Here is a 19,483-nt window from a genome sequence, read left to right on the forward strand (position 1 = left end):
AGTCCAAGATGCTCTTTCAGAGACACTCAGTCAACATTGTTAATGATTTCTAACAACTTCCCTTGTTGTCTTTGCTAATAACACAAACAGCTGGTTTCAGATGGAGCTAAACACATATATTCAGCCATCAGGTAACATCTATTCAGGGAATCCCAACTCTTGTGAGGTTATCTTTGTCCATATTAACTAAAAAATTATACAGAGATCTCCAACTGAAGTTTCAATAACTTTAAAATGTATGCATGTTTCCTTCCCTTTCTTTTTTTACACCACTACAGTGCTATCATGCTTTACAACAATGATTTAAGGGCTTTTCAGTGCATTCTTGGTGTTCCTTTGGGTTCCAAAGTAAATTAGCTGTTTCTTCACAGTCTAAAAAAGTTACTATTGTGTAACAAACTCTGAATTTGCTCCATTCATGGTTGGTTTGGGGATTTTTTTACATCTTATTAAACAAGAAGAGTAAAATTTGGAAATTCTGGCTTCAATTCAGAGTTTACAGGAGTGTCAAAGCTTTTTATCCAGCTTACATTTGAGCTCATCACTGGTGTGTTGGTCCCCATTTCTGCCTCCATAAGACGACCCTCAGCCGCTTGTACACTTCTCTGCACCTCCAAAGCTGCTAAAATTTTAGTCAGTAATTTATCCTTCATCCTTGCAAATTCATGAACGGGGTAGACACTAAGTGCTCCTCTGCATTGCTGACTTCTTGCTGGTGCTGTCCTTGTTAGTGCTAGTCTGGAATCAGTTTTTATTATACTAATGGGAATAAAACCATCACACTTTCGCTTGTACTCTTTGTGCAAACACTTGTTTATGAATCAACAGCCCTAACTGCATGTCTCCATAAAGTTGTGAGGAAAATGGTATTCTGACCCCATTTTGACCACATGTTCCATCTGGTTAAAAGCTGAAGCCAACATTTTTCTCTCCACAGGCCGACTTACTCAGGGAACTGAGGGAATAAGTAACGCAGCTTTCTGTAAAACCAGCTTGTGACCATTCGTAGTCACCGGAATGTATATTCACCCCTTTATTTTTCTGAGTAGGATTAATAGGAAACAGCAAGGAGTGGATGCTGAAAACCGAAGAGAGTTCAAAGACGGCGTACAGATTTCTGCGGTCCAGAAATCGAGCGCCACGATAACAGATCAAGCGCGCCCGGAGGAACGGCTGTAAATCAATTTGACTGTGGACCATCGCCATCTACAGCTGAGGTGTCAGCTCAAAGAAAGATCTCCAGTCCCAACAGCCGCAGCGCAGCTCTATCGACGCCTCTCTGCCCTCAGGCCCGCCTCCCCGCACGCCGCGCCGGGCACGCCCCACAGGGCAGCTCCCGGCTTCCGCCGGGCGTCGGCGCAGGGCCCGCTCGCCGCCGTTAGAGGCCGCGCCCGGCCGAGGTGAGGAAGCGGCCGGCGGCGACGCGGGGAGGCCCCGGCAGGTGCGTGTGCGGGGCGCCGGGCCTGGGCGGGCTGAGGTGAGGCAGCTCCGGCTGCTGACGGGGGGCTCCGAGGCCTGGGCCCGCCGCGCTCGGCATAGGCCGCCTGGGCCCGATCGGTGCCGGGGCCGCCCCTGTTCCCCGCCCGGCGCTGCAGCTCGGCGGCCTGCCTCCCTTTAAAAACACGAGCCGCTGCTCCGCGTTAAAGTGATGCACTTGAAGGCTGCGCTTAGTGCCACGGTAGCCGGTTTTGCGTACAAAGGTTTCACCTGCAGAATCCATAAATGCTTCCCACGTATCCAGCAGGAAAAGCTGTAAGGGGTCTTGCCTTGCCTTTGTGGCTGTCGGTACTACTTACTGTCATGGTACACACCTGTGTATGGAAATGCCTCATTCTAACACTGTAAAACCATACACTTTATGTAATGAGTTAAAGACTACGAAGACTATGCAATCAATGCTAAGGGAAAGGTAACACTCCCATTTTCTGAATACAGTTCAGGTGTGGGAACTGAAAGTTGTGATCACCTGGGTAAATAAGGTGTATAAATACACTTTGAATAAGGTTGCACTGTGGCCTGTTTGCTCTCGTGTCTGTTTTGTGGGGAGCTTCCTTTGGCATTTTTGTGTGTAATTATGTAAACATTATGAAATTGATAATACATGCTCTAGAGATTTTGGGGGAAGAGTGATTTCACAGTTGAATGCTCCAAGAGTGGCTGCTGTACAGATGTGTAACAGAAGTGGTATGGTTCGGACCCTATAAGGAGGAAGAATACCCAGTCCACAGAAACGTGCTGCAAACCTGTTTTGAAAAAAACCTGAGTCTTTTCTAGATAAGATGGCCGGGTTAGAAGCAAGGCTGCCATGGCCTAACAGGAGCACCTTTGTGCTCCACTGGTTCAAATCGGTGTCTGACTCAGATTTTCACAGCCTCTACAGTCATCAGCAATTTGATGGTTTCCTGGAAGATCTTTTTATAGAAGAGACTTTTGCTTTTGTTCCTCTGTTATACCATCAGAAGTGTTTTGTCTCACTTGCCATTAGCAAGCTATTGTTACATACAGTGTATTAGGCAAAGCTGTGTGGGAAATTATCCCCTCCTCACATGCTTCTTTGTTTATATAGGGTCTGAAGGCTTTGTTCTAGTGTTTTGAAAATGTCCTCCACTTTCCTGGTGGACATTACATCAGCTGTTTATCTTCACCTGCATTTACACTTGTATCTCTGCAGACTATAGTCTGTTGAAGCTCTGATCCAGCGTTCTGTTTTCATCACTGTTTAATGGTGTCTGGTAATGCAATGCAAAGTGGACACCAATACTTTCTCTGTAACAGGGGTATACTGTACAGATTAATCCTGAATTGCTAAATGTAGGACAAGCCTTCCCTCTAGAAGAGTCTTTCTCACTAAGAGAGGCTCATAGGATGTGCATTGAGTCAGTCCCAATTTAATCGCCTTGAGCAACACCTTAGCTGTTAAGAGCCTGTCTAATGACCAATTACAAAGTGTGGCTGGGATTCCCCAACATGGTTTTGTTGGAGCACTCAGGTTCTTTGTGCAGAGGTTGAATACTGAGGCCTGCCTTTGAGTAGCTTCTCCTGAAATTAACTGTTCTTTTTCTCTTTCTTTCAGTTAAAGATTTCTTACAGGACTTCACACAGTCTTTTGTACAACTGCATGTGGAGCAGTTTATTTCTCTGAGCCTAGGGCTGACTTCTCAGGAAGAGGTGTGAGAACCCTCTGCTTCAGTGCCCATGAAGGCAGCAACTCCAGCATCCTTTTTCAGGTAAATCTTCATGTCTTTGCTCTTTATGCTTTTTTTCCTAGTCTTTACGTTACTGGTACTTCAACAGGAACTCTTCAAGTGAAACTCTTGTTGTGGATCTTGTTCAGATGTTTGAGCATATGAGTCACAAGTTTTCCTTCTTGTCAATGCACTAATGAAGGCTTTGGTGAAATGTCTTTGGTCATTGAGTCAAACCCCCATGCCAAAACTAAATTATTTCTTGTGCAATATTAAGATTTTGGGAAGGAATGTGTTTTCTAGGGTCATTTTTTAAGATGGGTACCTAAGACTTGAGTCCAACTAGTTCTTTATCCCCTTATATAGCTCTTTCAATATCTTCTACAAACCAGGAGTGTCCTCACTGCCATCATAGAGGTAGGAAAGAATAAGACTTACAGCTCTTGAATGATTAGCTCAATATACCCAATGTACATTTGCTATAAATAATGTAGATATAAAGAAAAAACCTGAACTGCAGATGTTTTTGAATCCTTATGTCCATTTCCTGATCAGTGTTTGTGGCTTCTCCAAATGCTACCTTGGTTGAATGCTGGCTTGATTAACTCAAATCTCAGGAGGCCGAGCTAGCTAACATCCATTGTTAGTATTTTATTTGTTTGCTTTCATTTAACATGCATGTTTGGCACTCAGTTAAAAATAGCAACTACAATGTTGGGGGGAAAAACAGAACAAAAGAAAATGATTTAAAAGAATCAAACAAAATGGAGCATAATTTTGCTGTGAAGGCTTTTTGGGTTTTTCATGACTTTCCATCACTCTCCCTCATTGTCCAAAAAGCTCAAGATGTCCAGCCGGCAGTAGGAGTGAGGACTGGAATTGGAGGGACATCTTGCAGGAAATTACATCCCCAGTACATACAAGCATTACAGTACTTGTAATGTACTTACAAGCACTCAGTAAAGTGAATAAAAACATTATTTTTGTCATACTTTTGAGATATTAGTAGAATTGTACATAGTGTCAAAGTGTCTGGGGAGAGATTGACTTAGTATTTATAGTTACATACATTAGCTCCTGCCTGCACTCTTTTCAAGTTTTCTTTTTTGCCTGCTTTGCCAGCACTCCCCACTTTTCCAGGACTTAACTTACTTCTGGTTACGAATAGGATAGACTAGACAGGAAAGGTGGATGGAAATCCTTTTTGCTGAGAATTCAGGGATCTGGCTTCAAATGAAGCATCTGTGTAATAGGTTATGGAATTAATAGACAACGAGCAGGAACAAGTTGCCAAACCAGATGAAGCCTCCAGGGACAGTGCTGCTAACGATGGTCTCGCCAGCAGACGTATCACTACGTTTTAAAGAGAGTTCTAGGGGATATCTGTGGACTGCAGACCTAGAAGTTTGAATTAGTAGAAAACATAGCAAGGTAAAAGTATTGGACAGCTGCATAAATATTGTATGGAGGAGAAAAAGCCAGTGTGGCTTTTGTAATGGAAAGTCATGCCTTAAATGTCTAAATAAGCGAGTTGAGAGGTCTGGCTAACAGTCTGTACTCAGATTGCAGGAAGCTTTTAAACAGGAGCCCTCACCTGAGCAGCCCTTGACATAATAAGGGAGTTCCCTGTCATAAATAAACAGTTGGTGCAAAGATAGGAAAGAGGATGTGAGCTGGCTTTACATTATTTAAGGTGGAAGAGGGCTGAGGGTGATGAATTGCAAATCTAAACTGATTCATGTGGGTAGGGAGCAGTGCTGATTTCACACACAAAACGAGTGAGTTTTTTGAACCATAATGACTAATTCTGTGAAGCTTTCTTCATCGGTAAATTCTCAGTTTGATAGTTTTACACAGACTCAGGGAAGACTGCATAAGCTCACAAAGTACACAGGGACTGTGCCTGGCTCAGAAGGTCTGGTCGAGAAGACCTGGAGGATGTATGGAGAAGCACTGCATGCATATTCTGTTGTTCCCTCAGCTGCTGGTTCTGGCCTGTGCTGGAGAGCAGGGTAGAGAGGTGTCCTTTGGTCTGACCCAGCACTGACCATTCATACGTTCCCACATAAAATCTGTACAACTGGGAATTAGTATGAGGAATTGCCTCTCCAGAACTGGCAATGTGTTCTTAATGTATGTTTCTTCATCATGCTATCAAGAGATATATGTGTGTGAGGAAAACTTCACAGCTGCAGGTGTCTGGACCTGTGAGACAAAAGTACATGCAAATCACTGGTGGGATTTTTCTTACCTCCTTTTAGCAAAAGCTCATTAAATACATAAGGAAATACCTACAAACACAGTCTTACTAGAAGGGTTAAAGAAGCCTGTGTAGACTGAGTTGTGCCTTGACTACAGGGTGTATCTGCTGCTGAGTTGCATTTTACATGGGTTTTCAGTGTCTCTCTGATTCTGGCTTGCAGGGTCCCTGAACACTTGCCTGAGACTAGCCCAGCAGCCCTGAACGCGGTTGACACTTGTGCAGCTTTACTCGGCTCTTGATCTTCCTTTTCTGACTTCCATACTTTTTTTTGTGCATGTGTACACACTTGTGCTTAACAACTTGTAGCTAGTTTGGTTACAACAGGATTAGTAAAAAGCGATTAAACCCACAGCTGGTTCCTATTTGAGGCACAGTAGTAGAATTTGTTTACTATACAAGCAAGAAAATCTAGATAGAAATGAAGTCGCAGAATTTGTCTGTGGACTTCCGTGTGAGATCATGTCTCTTGCTTCCCATTTACATAGGGCTTGGGTACCTGATATTTACTGTCTTCTACAGTGTGCTTTTTCATAGGTGAGAAGGGATTTGTATATACAAGCAACATCCTTTATAGGAAGTGTGGACAGGCTTTGAGGCATAGAGTTTTATGTTACATATCTTGGTATGAACAAGCAGGGAGACAAAGAGTAGACTGTTCTTTTTCTACTGCAGTCCCCTCATTCCATAGTTTTGCTGTATGTGACCCATTTCTCATGTAAGGCAGTTTCCTACTGCTGTTTCTAATGAGCGTTGAAGATGCTGAGATCTGTCTAGGATCAGCCCATAGCAATGAAATCACAGGTACCCTAAGGCTGCCAATATAACATGTACATGAGAGCACCTGCAGCTTTTAAGAATTACTTAATTGGAAATGCAGTTGGTGCCAGGCAGCTGGCATCCTGTTTCTGATGTCACATTCCATAAGAGCACAAATTACCAAATGAGTTAATGCTCCACTCAAATTGGCCATGTTTTCAGCATGTCTTTATGTGCAGCTGATGAACTGAAAGTTCTAGTTAATACTGTCAGAGAAGTCTGGAGGTACTGTCTTCAGTGTGAAGGATTCCCTTGAATGGTCTTTTAGAGGGTCAGTCTGATTCAGAGAAGTGTTCCTCCTCCACCCCTGCCTTCCTGCAACCTTTTTTCCTATTTGCACCCTGTCTCCTAGGCAGGACTCTGATTTGTGAAGGCCACCAGGCAGTTTTGTCTGAGGCAGGCTGGAGGCTTAGGACAAAATCTTTAAGAATTCCCACCAGGTGAAAGCACAGTTCAGAGCAGAATACCTGCCATGGGGCTCACCATTCTATGGCAAGTCTCTGACATCAGTGAATTATTGCAATAAAGAACTAGATGCTTAGAAAAAAACCATCCCACCTCTCTGCCAGTTGTGCCCATGTGATTGGGTTTGGTTTTTTTGCTGCCTATTTTTGTATGTTTATGTCTGGATTCTTCTGAAGTGAAATGTAGCACCGTTGAGGAATTGGCACTGGTGATCCTGAGTATAGCAATGCTGAATTTGTTTCAGTGTAGTTCAAGGAAACTATTGCTGGTGGAGCTTTCTTTGTGAGAAACATCAGAACAAGATAAAGATTGGTTTTGATGGTGAAAGTTTTTGTAATCATTTTTAAAAGCTGATGATCTGGTGAAAAATGAGTGGTAACAGCCACTTAATTACATATATACTTCCCTTGCAGGTTCAGCTGTATGTAGGATTCTTTCTCCATTTCTAATTATGTATGATGTTCAACCTTTACTTTTTTTCCCTTTTATCTACATGTGGTTGAATTTCAGAACTGATGAGGCATCTTCTAAATCTGGTGTCTTTGTATTCTCTTGTAAGAGTCCTTTCTTGAGGCTGACACTTTCCAAATTTAGTGCCAATGGGGGAATTCTAAAAGTTTGGTTTCAGCTTTTTTGTGTATTTGGTATAGGAAAAGTGCATTCCCCCCTGTTTTCATAACCTGTTGTATAAGAAAAGTAAAGAGCATCTCCAGCAATACCCCAGCTGGGATATGGTCTTTTGCTAGACAGATAGGAAACTGCAAATTGTTCTTGAGTCTGAGCTAATGAGGCACTGTTGGTATCATCATCTCCAGCTCCAAAATCTTTTAGTCTATTTCAGAGTACTTTATACAGTGAATAAATGTTTGTTCCTGTTCGACAGGTATAAAAACTGCGGCACAGAAAAAGAAGCTTGCATAGTAAATTGGTGACAACCCAAGAAGAACAATTGCAGGTTACGTAGTTTCCTCAGATACACACTGTTGACTGGAACAGACTACCCTTTGTCTTCCTGGTAGGCTGAATTTAAAGCTTAATTTCTGTTTGTGGAGGCTCTAACAGACATTTCTACATCATGATAAACAAGTTTGTCACTGTGACTGTAAACAGGGTGTCTCCCAATTCAAATGTTCTGTGTCCTGTGGAGTTTTAGATTCTGCTCCGGTTACGTTACTGTTTAAAATGATCGATACATGATTTTGTGGACTTCCTAGGCCTGCACAATTTTTGCGGTGGTTGTTTCCTATTTTTTTGCTGTCTGTTTAACAGAATACATTAGTGCTAGGTAAAAAGTACATAGTACTGGTTCATCCTTGTTTTCAGTTTTTGAATTTCCTAACCTAACAGTTAGCCAACTTAGTTTTACTGCTAAGTGGAGCAGAGTTGTTTTTTATCTGCGGTCCTTCAAAGTTGAATACTCAAACAACAGTTTTCTGTTTACTTATCAGTAGATCCCAATATTTGCCGAGCCTGATGTAGACACAGCTAAATCTGTCACCTGCTTCTGTAGTTTGCCTAGGTCGTCTAATGAGATACAGCTTTCAGATGCATTGTTGTGGAGAGATGAGTAAAAATAAGTTTGTGGAAATGAGTTACTTTTAAATAAGCTTTATATTCCTCATTATGTTTATATCATTTTTCTAGAACTATGCCAAGAAAACGAAAGCTGTTGGCTCAGTTAAGTGCTCTCCAAAGTGACAGCAGCTTCGCTTCCTTTGATGCCTTGGGGAACCTGAACACTAAACCTGATGGTGATTCTTGTCCAAAAAGCAGCAAATATTTTGCAGCAGAGAAAAAAAATTCTTCCCGTCTGGAAGCAGATTTTTTCAACCAGCCCTGTATTAGCCTGGCCAAGTCCTTTCTGGGACAGGTAAGACACGAACGCTGAGATTACTGTACTGGAGCATGTGCTAGCTAATAACTTAGTGTAACAGGATAAAACTCTTTTTTTGTTATTTGACTCCAGGACTTTGCTATTTTAGGAATACAGCTCTCATTCTTTCTCTTGTTAAGTGCAGTGGAATTTAAAGACTAGTAGCCCAGTCTATTTTGGATGAAGTCAGAGGAGTAATTTTACAGGTTTCGTTTACTGTCACATTTCAAAATTAGTTTCTGTGGAATTTTTCTCCCTTCTTTTCTGGTTTACTGAAATGTACTTTGCTGTTTGTGGTTTGAAGGTTGTTTCGGCCCCATTAGTTTCCTTTCAGGTATTCCTTTATTTGTTTTTGGCTCTTGCTTAGCTCACTGGAAAGTAATGCTCTGCAGTCAGCAACATCTCCTTCTCTGCCTCCCTTTTACTATCTTGTGATGCTAACAGCATGGCAGGCCCTCGGCCTTTCTTGACCAGTATCCACCATCATAGTGTACTTGAGTATTTCATTCTTATCTGCAAGTTCAGCAGAGTGCTTGGTACTTTCTTTCCTGCTGCCCTGTATGCTTTGAAAGTTGTATCTCATACTACCTGCTTTGCTTCTTGCTGTTCTGAGTAGCTCGGTATTGTCAGTACACGTGGTGAGCTCTCTCATGATCACGTCTCTGCAGTTATTAACACAACTATGTGAGGCAGCACAGGCCTGAGCGTGGAGATGTTTAGGACTCTACAGTCCCACAGTTAAACAGTCTTCACTCCAAAAACTGTTGTTCCTATTTTTTGTTTCTGAGTCTTAAAGCCATTACTGGTTCGTGAAAGAACCTCCCTTATCCCATTCTGGAAGCTTTGAGGACTCTTTGGACTTGTTGAAAGCCTTTGGAAATGAGAGCGAGGGAGATGAAACATCTCTCTTCTGCTTAGTGAATCCTTAAAACTCTCGCACTGTTTCCATGGGAGGGAATTCCTCCAGTGTTTTCCCTATAAAATGTTCCAGTCTGGGACTTCCTAAATACAATTGCAAAATGTGTTTTTAGTTTCACTGCTCCAGTCTTATCTTGAGTCTTTTTTTTATACCTTTATTGTCTGTAGGGCGAACAGACTCTCTGGATTCTCATTGGTTTAGATAACTTTAGGAATGTGTTCCACAAACTGTTGGGTTTGGCCTGTCTGGCTGTGTCTAGTGCTTTATTTTATTTTCTAAGGATATTGTCTTGCTTGTAATTGATGCCTTTGCTCCGCTTTTTAACCCTGCTGGGTTTTTTTTGGTCTGTCTTAACCTCTCTCTGATACGTCATGTGTATTTGCTATCTTTATAGACGTCCTGCTAGAGATTTGCCTTTCCAGCATTGACCTTTGGCTGCCTCTTCCAAGTTCTTCCTAACAAGCTTCCTCACTTTACGTAATTTCCCCTTTTTGCTGGTAAGCAGAACTCTGACAGATTATTTTTGGACCTTGATGCTTGTGGAAGGACACTGAACTTCATACTTCATTGTCATGATACGAAGTTGTTTTTCAGGGATAAGTCTTTGGAAAAGACTTTGCATTTTGCTCCAGATAAGTTTGAGAGTTTAGTCTTCTCTTGTGAGATCCCCAGTTACTCACTCTGCAAAGCATCTGATGCTGTCTAAAAAAACCATCATTTGTGTTCTGTCCTTACTGTGATATTTACTTGGTCTGTATGGGGACACCTGAAGTCTCCTAGTCCTGATGCATTTTTTTTGGTTGTCTTAATGACTCTGACATCCTTATGCATGCAGTTACCCTGGGCAGATATTTTAGTCCTAATTCTATATTTTTCCTGTTTAGGCCTAGAATTACAGGCCAGGTGGTTTCTATCTTAATTTTAGATTTTCTTTAAAGCATAACCCCCGGTCTCCCGTGACCCACTCTATTCTCTCATTTTCTTAAAACAATAATAGTATTTTAGTGTTTAATTTGTTATCTTAATTCTACCAAATTTTGGAGGTGCCTGGTACAGTAATACTGCTTAACCTTAAATGTGATACTTCAGTTCTTGGAAACAAAAAAAACCCAAAACCAAAACACACATGCAGTAAATGGCCTCTCAAAACAAACTGTCATAACAGCAAGATACATCCTCAGTGCGAAATAAAAGCCTCTATAAAATAGTTTACTGTGAAGTATTGTGAATGATCACCATTTTTTAACTGTGAATATCTGGTGTGTCTGAAGACTCAGGGAAATGCTTGAATGCTTTTAAAATCATAACGTAACCATTGTATTTCATCACAGTTGAAAGAGAAATGTGGCCACATGGGTGTGCTTTTGGGGTGTTTACAGGCAGTTGCAAAACACCAGTGCATTTTTCATAAAAGTAATAAACTGATTATTTTCAACAATTTGAGAAGTGCTGTAGGGAAATGGTGATATACCAGAGTTGCAACGTTTGAGACTGACTTCTGGAGCATCCATACTGGATTAGGTCAGTAACTGCATTAGCAATCCAGCACAAACATCTGTTAGGAATTGAGCTTTGTTTCTTGAAAGTCATTTTTTCAACGGCTGGTTTTCCAGTATGGAAGTGCTGAATATAGCAGAATGAAACTGATAGCTGTTGCCTAAATTAGACTATACTGCAGAATTTCTGAAACACAATAAGTCAAATAAGAAGTTTAGAAATCAGGTCAAACCACAAAAACCTCTGAAGTTTAGTGATTGTTTTCTTTTTACAGAGAATCTTTTCAATGTCATGTTTTTTTCCCCTGCATCTGCTTTGTTTTATTTAAGGAGGTACCAGCAGCAAGGAACACACTGTAATAACAAGGATCTGTTGTTGTCTGCCTGAAGCCAATTCCCAGCTCTGCCGCACTGCCCCTCTCCCTGGTGCAGAAAATACAGAAATAGCATCAATACTCACTCTGGTCGTGATTATCTCTGTGGTTAGGGACTAGGACTTGTTTGAACCATCTCTGTGGAGAGAGACTATCTAATCATAGCAGTTATTTAATTGTGCTGCTACTCATGTTTCTCCTGATCTAAAGAATATATTCATGATGCTTCAAGATTGATACTGGTGGTGCTTTTTTGCCTTAAACTTGGTGGATTGCGGTGGAGAATACAGAAAATAACCAAAATAACCACAAAAGCAACTCTGTGGGCTTTACTGTATATAGGATCATAAACTGATTCTTTATGATACTGCCACAGCTAGATACTCCAGGCATTTCACAGAGTTAATGACAGGTAGTTGTACAGGTAGTACAACTTCTTGTACTGGGCTGTGGCCTGGCCAGTAGAAGCTGTTAGTTTACAGGCTGAGCTGCTCGCTGGAGAGGAGAGGATGCAGTACTGTCAGGTCCTTTATTCCAATTTCTGTGTTTCCTCAGCTCTTGTGCTCTGGTTATTTTGCACAGAGGGTTGCTAACTGGTGCACTCTGACCTCTCTTTCAGGTTTTAGTTCGCAAACTTCCTGATGGCAGAGAACTCTGGGGGAGGATTGTTGAAACAGAAGCTTATCTGGGTGGGGAAGATGAAGCTTCCCACTCGAAAGGTGGGAAGCAGACTCAACGAAATGCAGCAATGTTCATGAAACCAGGAACTCTGTACGTGTATCAGATCTACGGGATTCATTTCTGCGTGAATGTTTCCAGTCAAGGTAAGTTGAGGCTGAAAGAGATTTAATGCCTACAGCATAAGGCTGATATTTCAAGCTACACCTGCCATGTTGCTGTCACTTGTGAGCTCCCCATGGGCTCTGTGAAGTCAGGGACTTGCTGTCGTCTTCTTCCCTTAGGACCCGGGTTTTGCTGTTGGGAAGTACGTAAGTTTTGCTGTTGTCCACAGTACGTAACTGTGGACAGACAGTGTCTTAACTTTCAACATCACAAGCAGGGCCCATCTCCAGCTGTATAGCAACCAGCCTGGTGGGGTTTTGGTCCCACCCGTGAGCTGTGTGAGCTGTTCAGGCCCAGGAAGACAGACTTAAGGACTGGAGGAGAATCTTGATAGGATGGAGCTTTCGGTTTTGATGATGTGAGCTACTGCCTTATTCAGGTGATTCAGTGAACTCTGTTCCTTGAAAGCGGTGATGCAGAAGTATATGTGAAGTCTTAATGACAGCCTAAATCTTGGTGTCTGTTGTCATGATAAGAAACTCTTCTGTCTCCTACATGTATCTTCAGAAGCTGTAAACATTGGGGAAAACAAAAAGGTCTGAGATGTCCTAAGCTTAAGCAAGGAGTCAGTGTAGGAGTGTTTTATCTGCTTTGTTGTTTCTTAAAACAAAAAATCAAAATACCCAGACTGTTACAGAATCTTCCATCTTTTATTATTCTCAAGATAATCAACCCCTAATCAAATTATTCTAGAATTTACTGAGGCTCTTCTTTCACAGCGCCTCTTAACATGCAAGTGTTACTTCTAAAACTTGGGGTTTCTTCTTTCCTGTAAGAATGACAGTGTTTGCCTTGCAATAAAGTTACTCATTAATGAGACACTGTGAAATGGCAGCAGGTATTTCTTAGATAAATACTCATTTTGTTAGATAAAAAAAAATTCAACAATAATTTCTTTTCTTTTTTGCCATTTCAAAGATACAGCTTAAGAAAACGCACCGCTCATGCATTCCGAAGTGGAAAGCAAATGTTGTAACAGTGACCACTAATCCGCAGGTTTTGACCTTTGGGCAGGAGCCAAGCAGAAACACAGGGCCAGGTTACAGTGTGGGGGAAGAGCCTGTCTTCCTAAATGGAGGTCTGGAGTCTGGTGGATGAACACATGTGGATTTCATTACATTGTCTCTGCCAAATCTGTTCAGATAATGAAAGCAGAATGGTTTGTTATTCAGGATGGGTCTCTTAGTACTTGAAATACTAGGAATAATAATTTTTATTAAAAAAAAAAAAAAGATGCTTAGCCCTTGAATTCTAAAAAGATCTCTTTGAAATTTATACTCTGGGAAATTTTCCCTTACGTACCTGTGTTTATTTTCTAGCAAATCAGTTAGAGGTCACTAATGTATTTAGTTGGGACTTTTTTGTTATAAACTTATTCTCCATTAGCCTGCCATACACGCAGCTATGTTGACACCAAGCACAGCTGTCACTACCAGCTTTGTCAGGAACACACTGAGGTAAACAGCATGGCTGTGCGTGTTGTCTGTCACAGATGCATCTACACAAGCAGGATATACTCCTTTGGTGTATTTGCCCATGTGCAGATGTGTTGAAAGAAAGAATCTGTGGAGGAATTGTACACAAGATGCTTTTCTCACCTTAGTATAGGTGGAGAAGGAGCCTGTCCTGTCATTTAGTCTGAGGAAGCTGTCTTTTGTGGTGGCACTTACGCACCTGGGTAAAAGGCAAAAGCATTTCATTCTTTGGATATGGCACAGATGTTGGAAACTTTGTTTTGAACCTGGCTATGGCTGTGCAGAAAACACATGGAAACACTGGCAAAACCAAAAAAGCCTATTGTGGCATAGCTTGGTCCTTCTTAGTAGCAAGACCATGCTCTGCTTATAGCGTGAATTCCCTGGGAATGCTGTGAAAACCTGAGCGACTGACTGTAAAAGGAATATGAACATGTTATTTCTGAAGGCATCACTTGGAAAGACACAAATTACTGAGAGAACATTTACTGGGAGAACACTAAATGCTTTTACTTTTCAAAGGGTGCATCTCCCGTTGCATCTCCAGGTGAAGTCCCAGAGCTGCATCACTGTTTTCTTGGATTTTGGGTGTGCAAGGTTGCAGAGCACCAGGAGTTAAACAGCAGAGAACATTGAATGGTTGCATCTATTCCCATGAATTATCTTCTGTCTCCTGTGATCTCCCAGGATGTTTCATATTTTCCCCTCAACTGTCTTCCAAGCTGAAGGTTTCTAGTCTACTTAGTTACTCTGTCCTTAGGCTTTTGCTCCACAGCCAGTGCATAACTTTGATCCTGGTTTCCTGTCCCTGAATCTCTTCCAGTTCTGTTATAGCTTTCTATAGATGGAGGGGCGGAGCAGAACAAGTCTAGACATGCACACAGGACAGCAGAGCAACTTGCTTTATGGAAGTAGTTGGGGTTTACATCTGGGAATACTGTATGGCATTGCCACAGCAAAGTGGAGTAGTGAAGGGGAAAGGGAAAGGTCTTGGGGGTTTCCTGATGTCTTCATACACACAAACTGACCCTGTCTTAAGCCATCTCAGTTTTGACCTGGATGCATATTAGCAAAGTTTACACTGAATGACATGAGAATTAGGGGAAAACCTGAGGCTGATTTCAGGAGAAATCAGTTACAGAGATTTTCCAAATGACTCTTGAAAGATGTTTCTGTTTGGCCATCGGATGGTTTGCATCAAAATACTCATGCAATCATACACCAATTTTTAACAAAGCATGGATTTCTGGAGACTGCTGGAGCAAGCACATAGATTGGACTGAGATCTAGTGTGGGTTTAGGTGGTTTAGTAAAGTTAGCACTAACGAATAATCACAAACAAATTCTCAGCTGGCTTAGATCAATGTATCTAGTTGTAGTGTAGGCAAGTGCTTGTGCTGCTTAAATTACAGGATCCTTGTGGGAGGATGGCAAGTAGTTCAGAGAACAAGTAAAACCTCACCAGTACTGGCAGTGACTGCTGTGCTGCTGCTTCTCAGACTCTTGAACTGAGTGACCATGGAGCCAATTCAGAGCTGCCAGATTAATGAAAGCAGCTGTCCTTTGGCTGGAGAGAGATCAGAGTGCTGCACTGTCCCTGGTGTCTGTGCCTACCTTCTTGGAACAGACGCTGCATAGTGCAGTCCCAGACACACACGCTGCTGGGACCAGGCAAGCAGCATGAATTGGACTGCTGCAGCAGACTTTTGTTTTAAAAACAGTTAACACTGATTTAAGTCATTATGGTCTTCAATCAGCTCAGGATCTGAGGCCTACATGACAGTCTTTTTGACTTTCCTGTGATTTGTTTCTCTGGAATTTGCGAAGATGTGCATTTTGCTGCCAGATCTGAACAAACAGCTTGTAAAATCAAGATCCCAGTGATGGTCTACCCTGGCCCAGGGTCACACTGCGTGGTCTTCTCCCTGTCTTGCAGATCCCAGACTAGGACTCTGAACAAGCATTTCGGGAGCAGTGAGAGTCAGATGGGTGGAGAGAAAACTTTCTTCCCTCCAGTGGCCAGGAGTTGTTTCCAAGAATGGGAGCTGGAGCCAGTCCAGGGAAGCAGCAACAAGCTGCGCTGTGGGGGTGTGGGACTTCCCTATCAATTTGTGATTTCTAGCTGCTCAGGGAGAGAATTTGCCTCAGCATTGTTGTTAGATCCCAGCTTTTAGCTCTGAATGCTACTCATTATATGGAGTGACTTTTCAGCATGGGTGGTAGATCCTCTGCATCTCTGGACTGGCACTGCTGCTGATGGCGTGTCAGCGGCCGTATCCGTGTCAGGCAGATGCTGAAGCCAGATAACCCCTGAGAGCAAACTGCTGCAGGCTGGAGGGAGGGAGGAAGGGAGGCAGGCTGAAGCACTCTGGCAGGCAGGAGTTGAGTCGGAAGGAAGCTGCTCTTTGGTAGTTAAAATAAAACTTCTGACGTGCAAATACGCTCAGAAGGACCTGAAAATCAGCCTGGGAGTGTGGGGACAGATGAGGGCAGAGAAGGCAGTAGCTCGACATGGCATCCCTGCACTCTTACCTTGCCTGCTGTCTCCACATCTACCCAAAGCTCTTGTGGTGTTGCTGTCACATTCAGGGGCTGCTGGCCCTGGGCAGAGCCTGGTGTCCGTGCTGCAAACAGCTAGAGGGTGTGAAAACTTTCTGGTGGAAACAGAAAGAGCAGGCAGAGACAAAAAAGCATATCTCCTGCTGGGGCTCTGGGAGCACCTGCAGTTTCTCTGAGTGCTTGTCTCTCTTCACGTGAACTCCCAAAGCCTCAGTTCAATTCAAGTGTAACCACGGTTTCCACTTGCATTTGTGAGGGATGAAAGCAAGTAGAGTAATTAAGAATCCCACAGTTGTTTCTGGCAAGTGAGGCAGCATCCTGATGCGAAGGATGTTTCTTTATGCATGGATGAAAAGCAGAATTAGGACATGGAGCATGTTTTTTAAAATCTGAAGTGACCTTTGAGCTCTAAATCACTGTAGAACAGGGAAGCAGCTTTTGGCTGCCAGATTAGCATCAATCCCCTTGCTCAGAGAAGGGAGTGCCTGGGAACAGATTGCTGACAGCTGTTGGAAAGAAGTCTCTTGACTTCACTGAGCTGTACTGAGGGCAGCGGGGGCTCAGAGCAGGTTCGGGGCAACAGACACACCTCACAAAGCAAAGCAGCAGATCCTCAGTCGATAGGCTCAGCTGAGAGCCCAGAAGGGTAATTTAGTGTGGGAGTTGTACAAAACATGAGGGATTCTGGTTTTGGAAATCACACTCCTTAGGGATCTGTCATTGCCTACAAAAAAAGCTCTTGCCAGGCCCGAGCACATCTCCAGATGTTTGAGGCTGGAGAGGGGATTGTTCAGAGCAGCATCATGGAGCACACAGATGCTGGCAGGAATGCTGTGGGTGGCCCCAGCACAAGGGCTGCTGTGTGGGGCAGCGCTCAGGCCGCTGCGCCAGCCGCTCTCCTCGCCCACTCCAGGTCATGAGAAGACCTTCCCTGATGGCCAGTGGAAAATAGCAAGGAAGTGTTTATGTCCTGCTTAGGCTGGAGATTCTTGTCAGAGGGGAATGGCTGTGCTCAGAGCTGCGTCTTTCCTTCGCTGTCACCAAAATCAGGGAAGGCAGCTGGTTACAAAAGCTGTAGGGGCTGGAGTTTCTTAAGGCTACTGATGGGTGGCAAACCATCTTTGAGAAGAGAATCTGTCAGTTTTCTTCACTTCTTGTCACAGAAAGGATTTCTCTGCAGAAGTGATGCTCTCAGGGCCATGCATCCCACAGCCAGACTGTGCAGCCCCATCCTGCCACAGGTTCCCATCTTGCGAGAGCTTCCCTGGCCCAGGGGTTGGGCTCGCTCCAAGTATGGCCATGCAGTCACCCAAAGCCATGGTCATCCCTCCATGTGGGTGTTTGAATTGGGAATGCCTGCAGCCAGAGCATATAACATACAGCAACTGCTCCCAGTGCCTGCAGCTCCTTCCCAGGTTTCTCTTTGTCCAGTCTAACTCTGCATGCTCTCTCTGCTGGCAGCATCCAGACCTCTTCCCCTCTCCTTTGTTAGCTGGAGTTCTTGTAAGCAGAGTTTATTATAAATCTACTGGGTCTGGGAGCAGCTTTGGATAGCTATGCCAAAACTGAACCATAGATGTATTTATTCCTGAACATTGTGCTGACATAAGAAAAACCTCTTGCCCTCTGGCAAGCCTTGGAGCAGCAGCTAAACTTAGTAACATTGAGAAGTGGGGTTAGAGAAGAGCAATTCAGCACTGATGAGTAAAGGACACAGAGCTATGAGAACTGACATTCAGAAGAGGGAAGGGAGTGCACTGACTCCAGAGCCTGGCGCTTGTTGCGAAGCCGCCCAGCAGAAGGACAGACCTTGTGGATGGGTGCTGCAGGCAAATCCCTGCTCCATCAGGCTGAGCTGCGGGCCCAAGAGCTGAAGTGCTTCCGCTGGCAGGGGGGCTGAAAGCTGAGATGTTCTTAACAACCCTGTACTAACACCTGGTTCTTGTTCCACACAGGGGAAGGGGCTGCAGTATTGCTTCGCTCTTTGGAACCTCTGCAGGGATTAGATGAGATGAGAGAGATGCGCAGTGCTTCAAGGAAAGGACCCACAAAGCTGCTGAAGGACTGGCAGCTGTGTAGCGGGCCCTCCAAGCTCTGCCAGGCATTTGGGATTGATAAGACTTTTGACCAAAGGGACCTGACTCAAGATGCAGCCATCTGGATGGTACCTGGACCTGACCTACCAGGGGAGCAGGACGTGGTAGCCACAACAAGGATTGGTATTGGCAACAGGGGAGAGTGGACACAGAAACCCCTCAGGTTTTATTTACGAGGAAACAGATTTGTGAGTGTTGTAGACAAGAAAATGGAGAGAGAGATGGCAGCAATAGGACAGCTTTCTTGTCTTGCAAGTGTGCCACCAAGCAGGAGTTGAGCTGTGCTCTGTATTATAGCAGTGTTGTGGCAGCAGCTATAGCAGAGAGAGTGGCCTGGAGGTTTTTAAATAATAAATGTACTTTATTGCACTTTATTGCAATAAATGAGGCAAGGTGGAATTTTCCTTCTGGGGCAGGCTGGCATGTGTGTCCCAGCCAGAACTGAGGCTGGTTTGGGACATTGAAGGCCACTTTCTCTCTTGCCAATTAACTGCTTAATTAAGGTGGATAAGTGGCAAAAGAGCTGGGAGGAGAGGAGGTAAAGGAGGGATCTTACTGTTGTCTACAACTACCTAGTGGGAGGGTGTAGAGAAGACAGAGCCAAGCTTTTGTCAGACAGGATGAGAGGCAATGGGCACAAGCCGGAAAACAGGAAATTCTCATTAGCTGTGTGGAAAAAATTTTCACCATGAGGATGGTCAAACACTGGAACAGGGGCCCAGAGAATCTGTGGGACATTCAGACCTCCACCAGACAAGCTCCTGAGTGATCTAACACATTTTCTTTGAGCAGAGTTTTGGACAAAAGACCTCCAGCAACCCGTCCTAACCTATACCAGTCTATAACATCCAGCCTAGAGAACAAGAATGGGTTTTGTTTTCCCAGTTGCTTTTGAAACCTGTTCAAAACTTACCGGTGTGTGAACCCCAACACAGAGAAAGCATCACTACTGTAGCCTGCCATGAGGTACAGGGGTAGGAAAACCTCTATGATTTAGGGCAGAACCTGCAACCGCACTGGGAGTTTGAAGGGTGACAGGGCCACCCCTCCATCCCCACCCTCCCTCACCTTAGAATTCACAGGCAAGTTTTTCAAAACCCTTGTCCCATCACATGAAAA

General features: G+C 43.6%; 2 protein-coding genes and 1 long non-coding RNA gene across 13 annotated transcripts in view; 1 reads left to right on the forward strand and 2 right to left on the reverse strand.

The window, feature by feature from the left end:
* Positions 1 to 19,483, reverse strand: part of LOC115606465 (inactive rhomboid protein 1) — a 125,491-nt gene that overhangs the window by 60,394 nt on the left and 45,614 nt on the right. Inside the window, exon 14 of one of the 2 annotated variants that reach the window (XR_003990905.1) lies at positions 12,866 to 13,908. The exons of the other annotated variant lie outside the window; for it this stretch is intronic. The gene's annotated coding sequence lies outside the window, so the exon portion shown is untranslated. Of the gene's footprint in view, positions 1 to 12,865; positions 13,909 to 19,483 lie in introns of those variants that run through there. 2 annotated transcript variants of the gene reach the window in all.
* On the forward strand, positions 1,319 to 18,768 carry MPG (N-methylpurine DNA glycosylase). Of its 10 annotated transcripts, none has more exons than XR_003990908.1 (7): positions 1,319 to 1,441; positions 3,074 to 3,227; positions 7,613 to 7,744; positions 8,374 to 8,599; positions 9,916 to 10,018; positions 12,011 to 12,215; positions 18,224 to 18,752. XR_003990908.1 is itself a non-coding variant. In XM_030482416.2 (6 exons), exons 4-6 carry the CDS (start codon positions 8,378 to 8,380, stop codon positions 18,640 to 18,642), a joined length of 846 nt encoding a protein of 281 aa, XP_030338276.1. In that variant the 5' UTR covers positions 1,327 to 1,441; positions 3,074 to 3,227; positions 7,613 to 7,744; positions 8,374 to 8,377; the 3' UTR covers positions 18,643 to 18,768. The 10 variants fall into 10 exon arrangements, 8 of the variants coding, with proteins under 8 accessions (XP_030338276.1, XP_030338277.1, XP_030338272.1 ...); XR_003990909.1 differs by having other exon boundaries at positions 1,323 to 1,400; XM_030482416.2 differs by lacking the exon at positions 9,916 to 10,018 and having other exon boundaries at positions 1,327 to 1,441; positions 18,224 to 18,768.
* LOC115606476 lies at positions 12,864 to 18,228 on the reverse strand. Its single transcript, XR_003990911.1, has 2 exons — positions 13,833 to 18,228; positions 12,864 to 13,368 (listed from the first exon to the last, which is right to left on the reverse strand). It is a non-coding gene; the product is annotated as an uncharacterized LOC115606476 (long non-coding RNA).

This window comes from Strigops habroptila, chromosome 4 (assembly GCF_004027225.2).
Source record: "Strigops habroptila isolate Jane chromosome 4, bStrHab1.2.pri, whole genome shotgun sequence".
Classification (NCBI taxonomy): domain Eukaryota; kingdom Metazoa; phylum Chordata; class Aves; order Psittaciformes; family Psittacidae; genus Strigops; species Strigops habroptila.